The 10,094-nt window shown below is 52.3% G+C and overlaps 1 protein-coding gene across 1 annotated transcript; it reads right to left on the reverse strand.

Moving 5' to 3' along the window:
• Positions 1-1,915: 1,915 nt before the first annotated feature.
• LOC119301983 (plant UBX domain-containing protein 10-like) lies at positions 1,916-5,351 on the reverse strand. Its single transcript, XM_037579000.1, has 4 exons — positions 4,468-5,351; positions 4,104-4,313; positions 3,721-3,891; positions 1,916-2,252 (listed from the first exon to the last, which is right to left on the reverse strand). Exons 1-4 carry the CDS (start codon positions 5,047-5,049, stop codon positions 2,025-2,027), a joined length of 1,191 nt encoding a protein of 396 aa, XP_037434897.1. The 5' UTR covers positions 5,050-5,351; the 3' UTR covers positions 1,916-2,024.
• Between the last annotated feature and the right edge of the window lie 4,743 nt (positions 5,352-10,094).

The following is a 10,094-nucleotide window of genomic DNA, read 5'->3' on the forward strand; positions in this document are numbered from 1 at the left end:
GACCCAGTACGGTGTTTCGGTGGCATTGCTACACCTGGAAGGCCACCACGAAGCCAGTTGACCCGATGATCCAGCCCTTTGACTTTGTCGGGCGGGCTTTGACCAGTGTACTCTTCCACCTGGTTGCGATTGGTCAGCCCATAGGAACATCCCCAAATAGGGCTGGACCGAACCCACCAATAGATTCCCTTTGTTCTACCCGACGCGCACGATTCCCCTCTCCAAGTGACGGTGGCACTACCGTCCGTGGAGGGGGGGGCAACACCCCGGAGACCCAAGACGGGCGTCTACGCATGCAACATCACTTTCACACATGCATCAGGACCCGTGCGCTATTTCGGTGGCATTGCTACAAGGCGGTGCGAGATTATGATAAAAAAAGGCATTTAAAAGTTGTCCAAATCTATGGAAGTATCAATTATTTGTGATTTTTACTAAGTATAAGGACCTATATGCAAAATTACATGAGGTTACATTTTAAAGTACTCAAAAGTAAAAACAAATCGGATATTCATAATATAGGGAAAATTCTGCCCGAAATCCATATATAATTTATGTATGTTTAAGTCTATATAAATTAGATTTAAATTAATCAAGTCTAAATTTTAAAAATATGAAATGAGAAATAAAAAACATATAACATATATATGCCGACGGTTTGGCTGTCGGCATATATAGACCACAGATATGCCGACGGCCAGGCCGTTGGCGTAGATAGCACACGTGTTTTCTGACAACTAAAAAAAGTGTACTAACTATGCCAACGGCCTCCGTCAAGGCCGTCGGCATAGTGGTGACGGCGTCAGCTCCCCATCTGGTCCTGGGTCGGCGGGCCCACATGTGTGCCGACGGGCCCACATGTGTGCCGACGGTACCCATAGGTATAGTGGGGGAGATGCCGGCGGCTAATCTACGCCGACGGTGCCCGTCGGCATAGACGAAGATTTGCCGACGGCTTTTGTACGCCTACGGTGTTTCCTCGGCCGTCGGCGTATCTCCATCTATGCCGACGGGGGCCGTCGGCATAGATAACACCGTCGGCAGCGTCATTTATTCTGGTAGTGGAGCTGCAGCAGCGTCCCGGGCTCCCGGCTGGTCGGTTAAAGTGGAAGCCACGCACAAACCCCCCTTTGACGCCTTGCAGGATGCGGCAATGCTAGCGGTTATTAGGATGTGGTTGCATTTCCCCTGCGAATTCCAAGACACTCCGTTTATGGTTCTACCCCTGGTGCCTGGGCAGAGGAGCCGACCAGACTATCCCGCAGTCGGCGCCGGTGCTGTGGCTGCCACTTCCATGGGGGTTGATTGCAAGGATGTGGTATGTCTTCAGAGGGAGCGTTTCACGTCCTATTTCCGTGAACGTCGTGAGTATTGCGACAGTTTGAGGGAGCATACAACCTGAAGACACGACAACTGATCGCGCAGATTATTCCAACCTGGCGGAAGAGTTTATTCTGTGCCCAGCTGGAACGCCGGAGATGAGGCACAGAAAGACGGATCTATCAGAGAGGATTGGCGAGATGTGGGTAGTTCCTGACGATGTTGTGCCGGGAGACTCTGGTTGGTCTGTGTTCGTTTCGGCCAAGGCGCTGCAACAGAGAGAGGCACAAGAGATGAAGCAATTGGAGGATGGGATGCAGCAGCTGACATCTCCAACTGCAGCGTCGTCCAGGGCCAGGCTGTGAGTGAGATGCATGCACCAGTTTCTGTGGATCAATAATAATGGTCACAATCTAACCAAAAACCTGTGTTTTTGTTGTAATTCATGTAGCTTTTGGACTAAGATGGTTTGATTTCAGGACTCGGGGGCATGGCGCCGCGAACTCATGTTGTTGTAATCTGAGACCCCTTGTGTTGTGAACCGATGGATGCGTTGTGACCCTACTATATATGGTGGCTGTTAAGACTTATGGCAAATGGTGAATTGGTGATCATACTGGCTGCACGCCTTCATGTCTTGGCATGTTTGTATTACATGATTTGCATCAAATATACATTCAGTCTCGTAGTTACATCATGTTTTACTAAAGTTGCTCAATGTACAGTGTCACACTCGGATGGAAACCTGCATCTCCAAGATTCATCTCCAGCTGCTGATGCCCGTAGGTTTTCCTTGGGTAGCTCCTTACAAGTTGATACTTTCCTATGCCAGGTATGCCCAAGGAATTAGCATACTTGTAGATTTCCCTTATTGTGTCCGTGTGACGGAAGCTCTGCTGCCTTCTCTCGCCGTTGGGAAATCTTATCATTACCTGCACATAAAAGCAGTGTTCAGTAAACTTCTATGCATAATTTGCAACACTTTCTATATATGTAGGCATCTGAAAAGCAGACATAGATAAACAAAGATAGACCCTCCCCCTCGAGTCGCCTCCCCCTGGGCGACGCCAGGGGCCCCTAAACCCTAGCACCGCAGGTCGCCTCTTGCGCCTCCTTCTGCCTCCGCTGCCGCCGGCGTGGGCCGCGGTGGCGGTGGGCCCGGTGCCAAAGGCACCTGGGCGGGTGGATGCTGCGGGATCTCATTTGAGGCGGCAGGGGCGGCACCTCTCATGGGATCCGAAGGCGGCGGCTGGGGCGGCGATCCCATTCTGTGCGGCGGTGGCCCAAGCACCATAGTCGGCGGAGCGGCGGCCCTGAGATGGACGGCGGCGGTCGCAGCGCCCCATCCGGCGGGGTTGGCTGATCTGTGCGGAGATGGTGATGGCGGTGACTGCGGATCCAACGCCTCGATCTGATCCGCCGCGGGGTGGCCTTCCGCCGACCGGCGGCGCTTGGAGGGACCGGTGAGGAGAGGACGGATCTCCGCCGGATTACCGAAGGCGGCGTTCGTCTTCGTGGCGAGGCTCCGCTCGGTTCCAGCCAGTCGCGAGATCGGGACGACGTGACTTCCGGTGAAAATTGCGCCTGACTGCGGTCATGGCGGCGTCTCGAACGTCGTTCCCTTCTCGAGGCATCGTCGTTGCAGGTCACGTCAACCTGATTGGGAGGTTCCAAGGGAAACCCTAGATCTGGGTCTACCAGATCGGACGATGACGACGTTTTCGATGTCGTTCTCTCTCCTGGGGGCAACGTTTTGGAGTAAGTGCTGGCTGGAGGGGACAAGAGGAGGAGCGGCGTGGAATCTGGCACGTTGACAACAGCGGGTCTCAACGGCATAGAGCAGCGGGGTCTCGTCGGTGGGCGTGTGATGATGGACGAGCGCAGGATGGTGGCACTGTCTGACATCGTGGTGGCCTTGACGGCAGCTGGACCAGGCAAGGTAGACGCAGCAATACAACACTAAAGATGGATTCGTGGCAGGTGGCTGCGGCGGCCTCATACCCGGCAGGCGTCCTGGTTGAGGAGTGCGTCGGACTCGTGGTTGCCCCATACCCGACAGGCGTCCTGTTTGGGACCTCAGGTCTTAGATGTTAGGTTTGGCTGCGAGGTCTGTTTGGTATTAAGCCCAGACTATCAGCATCCCTTGATCAACTGGATAGGAGTAGCGACAGATATTGCCTAGACGGTGGTTTTAGTCTTATTATTGTATGACTTTGTAAGGCCTTGTGTGAATAATTAATAAAGTGGATGCATGCATCGTCCAGGGGTCCTCCTCCATTTCTATAAAAAAAATAAAAAAAATAGGCATCCGAAACTCCCCTGCTCATGAGTTTTGATATTATCTTGTTGTTGCTATCTATCTATCGCGAGTGTACCCGAGAATTCGTTTAGTTTTCATACCTTGGTGCTTGCTTCCGTTGTGTGTGAAGGTACAGTTTCCTTATGCGCAGGTGCTCTGATCTGGGTTGTCCTGCTAGTTTCTCTACCTGCCTGGCCAGGATATTTCGTGCTTGGCTTTGGCTTTGGCCTTGCGGTTCCCTCCTGAAGAGTCCTTTTGGATCTTTCTTTTTCCTGCACTGACACAGCCAATTGAGATGTCCAAGTCTGAGCAGGGCATGTACTACTCCCTCCGTTCCGAATTGCTTGTCTTGAATTTGTCTAAATACAGATGTATCTAGACTCATTTTAGTGTTAGATACATCCGTATCTGGATAAATCTAAGACAAGTAATTTAGAACGGAGGGAGTACATTGTACAGCACAGAGTGAAAATTGCTATTGGACCTGATCCTTCCGAAGTGACTCGAGGTAAGCTGCGTCCTGCTCTTGCCGCAGCCGTAGAGCCGATCTCCTCCTCTCTTCCTCCTCAGCCCTAGAGGCTCTGAATGCCGCAGCATGGTCGTCAGCCTTCGAGGCTCGAAAAGCAACGCGTTGCTCGTCGATGGTTCTCTGCAACATCTCCACGAGCTCCGACGGCGTGACCGGCCCTTCTACCTGCGAGGAGACAAGATATACTGTAGTTCTCAATAAAAACATGAAAAATTCAATTGTACTCCCTCTATAACCTAATACTCATACGATGGAACGCTAAGCTCCATCTGTTTCTTGACACTGTGAAGTCCAATACTATCGGCTTCGTAGTTCGTACCCGTTGTAGGACTGTGATGCTTTCGCTGGAGACCGGGGCGACGACGGCGCAGAACGGGAAGCTGCCGGGCTGCAGCGACGCGGCCATGCCCGACCCTTCCCCTCTGCCGGTGACCGCGCCCCAGGACACGAAGTTGGCGTCGAGGAACTCCACCACCACGTTCGAGCAGAGCGTGCCCCGGCAGAAGGGCTCGGTGTACGGGTGGGCCGGGTCGTGGAGGTACACGAACACGTGCTTGCCCTCTCGCCGGGCGATCGCCAGGACCTCGCTGAGCCGGCACCCGTAGAAGAATGGGTGGTGGCCGCCGTACTGCTGCTCGAACGCGCTGAAGAAGAACAGCTCCTCCGGCACGAAAGGCGGAGGAGTAGGAGTGGCAGCTGGAAGAGGAGGCCACTGCGGCGGCGGCTGGTGGTGCTGGGGGACCTGGATGCCCTGCGGGCGGCTCCTCGGAGCCCGGCGGGCTATCGACCTCGACAGCCCTTCCACGATGCTGGACGGGAGCCTCGCGAGGTTCCTGGCGAAGCCGCTGCGGTAGTTCCGCGAGCTCCCGCCTGCGCCATCCCTCGCCGAGCTTGAAGACATGCTACAGCGACAACTCCTCTGTGGCTACCAGAGGATTGTTCAGGAAGCTGAAGTGAGGCGCTTGCTGAGCGTCTCCACTGTGTGCATTTTGCTCTTGCCAATTAAATTAAAGCGGCTGCGTGCACTCCGGATTAAGAAAATGATATATGCTTTGCTTTGTTAAAGAAGGGAAATAAAGGGAGCACATAGGGTTTGCTTTGTGCTTTGTCTCATGCACTTTGAAACAAAGGACATCGGATTCTTCACAGGTGTGTCGATCCTTTAGAGCAGCAAAGTAGGAGATTTGAGACGTGTACGACAAGCTAGTTGCAATGCCGAAACATGTGTAAGCCGAGATTCATCATCAAGATCCATAATGAAATGGTGTCTTATGGCCAAGTGGATGGGGAAGTTACTACAAGGCCAGGGCAGGCTTTGTAGTAACTTCATGAAGTTCAAAGAAAACTTCATGCATGAAAATCATGTTTGAAAGTTTCAAAAAAATCTGAAAAATAATTCGGGATGTTAAGAGGGTGATGTTCTATGCTAAGTTCAAACACATTACCATTTACGAGCTATGAAAAGAAGAAATTCAGTGATGAATAGTGACGTTTTTACTCTTCGGCATTATTCAATATTGATTTTGTTTTTTCCTCCCTCGTAAATGGTAATTTGTTTGAACTCATGAATTTCATGTACTAATAGAATATCACACTCTTAAGATCCCTTTTTTTTAAGATTTTTTGAAACTTCAAACGTCGATTCCATGTGGTTTCCACCGAAACTTGATCTCCATGTGATATTCTCTCCCGTTTCAAACGCTCCTTGGGCCCGTTAGACCTGACCGAATGCGGCAAATGGGACGGGTTGGTCGGCCTGCTGGTAGGGAGGCGCATCTTCGACGGACATGATTTCGCCAGCAGGCGCCTAGAGTTGTTGGGCCATTTCTCTATGGGGTCATTATACAAAGAAATCTTCAAGAATTTTGAAGTATGTGACACTATAGTTATTTGGAAGGCGTGTATTCCAGCTAAAATCAAGATTTTCCTTTTGGCGGATCACTCAAGACCGCGTCCCTAGCGGGGATCAGATCCTCAAACAGCATAGGACGGACGATGACAAATGTGTGTTGTGCGGACAGGATGAGACCTGTGACCACATCTTGATTCAGTGTGTAGTGGCACAAGTTGTGTGGAGTGTTGCTCGTGAAGCAATCGAGGCATCATGGCAACCATCCAGCTGTGTGGATTTTCACTCTCTTGCGACGGGAACTCAGGGCAGCAGTTGCAAATTAGCTTGGAATGTGTTCACTGCTCTTGCTTGGTCCTTATGGATAGATAGGAACGAAGGCTCGTGGAGGGGATTGCATTGAACGAAGTCGTGTACGATGCGCCGGGTCTTCAAGGCGGCGCCTTCAAGAAGAAAGCGACACCGGAGCGCCGCCACCGCCTGATCCAAGGATCAAGGTTTCCCTCAAAGCAACATAGAGGAAGAAGAGTAACCATGACGTCGCCTTCAAGAAGGAAACAACATCCACACAGGCGTCGCCGTCGTCGGCCTGGCAGAGCCAGAACAGGTTTAACCCCGACAAACACTTCTCCTCTGAGACGTAGTACAACAGGACACATATGCCCACTGCGCCAACGCCACCGACCCTAGCACTCTGGCCACCACGTCGCCCACACGACCATGGCAGCAAGGCAACACCGAGCCGCGAGCTCCGCCCCTGATCACTACGGCTCCCACAACCAAAGCCGTCCGCCTCGGTATCCATAGCTCCACCGCCACCCTCGCCCCACGCTTACAACCAAGATGACAAAAGAGAGAGTGATCGACAAAAAGCTACCACTTTAGGGGTTTTTGTCCCACAGAACTACCACTTTTTAAAAAGTGGTCAAAAACTACCAAAAAATCTTAATTCTGTGACTAAAAACTACCGCTTTCGGAAAATGATAAGTTTAGACGATTTAAACAGGTTTATGACATGGCTGCCAGTGGAGCTGACGTGGCTGCAAAATCCCCAATCTCAGTCAAAAAAAAGTCCACTTGCTGCCCCGTACCTTTGCTCTCGAGCCCGCACCGTCGCTCGATCCGCCCGGCGAGGCAGCCACTGGCCGCCGGAGTCACGGGATCCGAAGAGCACCTGCCCCTCCATCTTCCCGGCAAGACAGCCGCCAGCGCCGCGGGGCCGAAGAGCACCCGCCCCTCCATCTCCTGGCGAGGAAGTCGCTGTCGCCGGGAGATCCGGCGAGCTTTGGATGCTGCTGCCGTCCCCTGCCTCGACGACCTCGGCTCAAATGGCGTCGTCCTCGTCGGCCTCCCTTCGAGCTGGAGCGCGAGCAGCTCCTGCAGCACCACGGCGAGCAGCACCACGGCGAGCAGCTCCTGCAGCGCGAGCACCTTGGGCAGGGAAGGCGCGCACCTCGCTGGCAGGAGCGGCTGTTACGCGACGGGGTGCTGGAGGCCCGGGGCGCCGGCGGCGAGCGCCGGCGTCGGGCGGTGGCTAGCAGCGGCAGCCCGGAGCGGCAGCAGCAGGCAGCATCGTGGGCGGAGCGGCGCGGGACGGCTGCGGCGCAAACGCAGGCGGGCGGCGGCAGCACGGCTCGGCAGGCGTGGCTCGGCGGGCACGCCACCGGAGTTTGACCTCCTTCCCTCCCATGCACAGAAGCTGTTTGTGAAAATGTCAAAGAAAGATAGAAAGAGGAGGAAGAAGAATGACGTGTGGGTCCCACCTGTAATAACAGTCAACTGAACGGTCAACATGTTTAAATCGTTTAAACTGTCTATTACCTGAAAGTGGTAGTTTTTAGTCACAAAATTAAGAATTTTTGGTAGTTTTCGACCACTTTTTAAAAAATGATAGTTCTGTGGGACGACGACCCCTAAAGTGGTAGGTTTTTGGTTGGGAAGGGACCTCCTTCCCCACCCCTGCACAGCCCCAAGTCCATACCCACCCCCGGGTCGGCTAGATTTGGTCACCACCGCCCCGCCATGCCCCTCCCGGGCAAAGCGAGCTCCCCGATAGCACACCGCCACCAAACGGGAGGCCGGGACGATGCCGTGGCACCCCTGCCAATGGATCATCCCTCAACGGCAGGCAAAGCTGGGAAAAGTCCAGCCCTTTGGGCATCCTGACACATAGCTTGAGGACGGAGCGGACTTGCTCTCGGATTGGTGCCTCCACCGGAAGACCATGCCATCCACCACCGCTACACATGCCGGAAGCAGCAGGTGCTGCACCGCCCGCGGCAAGGACGACCACGGAGGCAGCAACAGTCTCGCAGCGCCCAGATCTGGGCTGCCAGCCCCTGCCGCCACAGCCCCGCCCCGACAGCACCTAGGCCCCTCGGCGTCGCCAGCCCTTGCCAGCCGCCCACCAAGGACCACCACCACACCCCGCCGCCAAAGCCCACAGATTGGGAGCTCGCGTCGCCGGGTCGCCGCCATGCCATGGAGGCCGGGAGAACTGGGTGGGGGCTGCCCAGGGAACCGCCCCGTCGCCGCCATCATTGGAGCCCTCCGGGCTTCGCCGGCGGCGGCGCGACGAGAAGGGGGGTGGGGGGAAGCCGCGTGGGAGTCGCCCCAGTGTCGCCAGAGAGGAGGGCATATTTGAGTTCAATGAATTATCATTTAACAGTTTTGCTAAAGCACATGTAGATGTGCCATAAGTATTGCACATCTAAATTATATGCCATTGATCTTACATTGAGATTCGTGTGAATATTTTCTTTCTCTTTTTTCTTTTTCTCTTTATACTTGATTCACTCACTTAGATGTGCAATAACTAGAGCACATCTAGATGTGCCCTAGACACAAGCTGACCTCAGAAAGGAAAAAATAAAGGGAAAAGGATGATTGATCTTATAGATGGGAACAAAAACTTCACGAAATCATTTTGAAATGATGAAAATAAGCAATAGCTTATTTAGAACCTTAGCTATCTAGACCATGCAAAGTGTTGCTAAATTAAACTGAAACAACCTTACCGCAGTGGATGTTATGCAGAAGTATGGTAGAGATTAATTTAGCAATGGCATGTTGCAAGTGTCCGAGTATTACATGAGTACCGTCTTGTGTCCATATATAGACAATACCGTTCCATCTATACAATAAAAATGAATATGAACCTCGACGTTGGCTAGCAATTAGTGAAACTGAAAAAGCAACAACAGCACTTGATTGCAAAGTTACTTGTATGTACGCTTAAAAACTTCGCTTGATTGATCAAGATGCCGAAGTTTCGTTTGCCCGACCTCTATGTTCCTACACGCGCAGAGCAAATTATTTTTCAAATCAAGGAATTAAAGTAGAAAGAAGAATATCATGTTGTTCGTGGCACTTACAAGGTCTGCCATGCTACGGTGGCATCATGAGAAATATTCTTCAGAGATACCCATTACTAACACAATCGCGCACATAATAGTCCTTGGCTGATTGATTTGGCTGGTTGCAAACACAAGCACACAAAACACAAAAATTCAGTTGATGGTCACACGTATGCATCGTTCTCATATCAATTCTTTTTACTGTATTCCAATTGAGGTGCAGTTCGTGGCACCTATTCACCCTGTCCGCTCGGCCGTCGCGGTGATTGCCTGCTCGCCACTGGTGCCGACCGCTCACCATTGGCAGTCTCCGCCGGCTCCCTCTCACCTCTTGCGCGGTCGCACCACTCCGCGTGTTCCCTGGTCGCAGCTCGCCCATCTCGCTCACTGCCCAATGTTGTTGGTTAGAATGCAGGCCTGCAGGTAATCCATGGACAGGTTGTAGTTCTGCTTGGGATCAGTCTTTGGTAGGAGTCAATCCATCTAGCACACAAAACATATCCACTCTCAGATAGAAAAGTTACATAAACTCATTTACGAAATACCCTGCTCTAAACTAACTCATGTGAAAAAAATGAATCTAGTAAAAGTGCAAATTAGCAGCAGTAAAAATTGTAAGAAGCCCAGTGACAGAGCTTGAGCATAATCCAAGATGGGGCCATCAGCTGAAGGTAGGCAAATTAACAGGAGAGGAGGGGCTAATCTCTAGTTTAAACACTAGCTAGTTGGGCCTAAAATAGA

This window comes from Triticum dicoccoides, chromosome 5A (genome assembly GCF_002162155.2).
Source record: "Triticum dicoccoides isolate Atlit2015 ecotype Zavitan chromosome 5A, WEW_v2.0, whole genome shotgun sequence".
Classification (NCBI taxonomy): Eukaryota; Viridiplantae; Streptophyta; class Magnoliopsida; order Poales; family Poaceae; genus Triticum; species Triticum dicoccoides.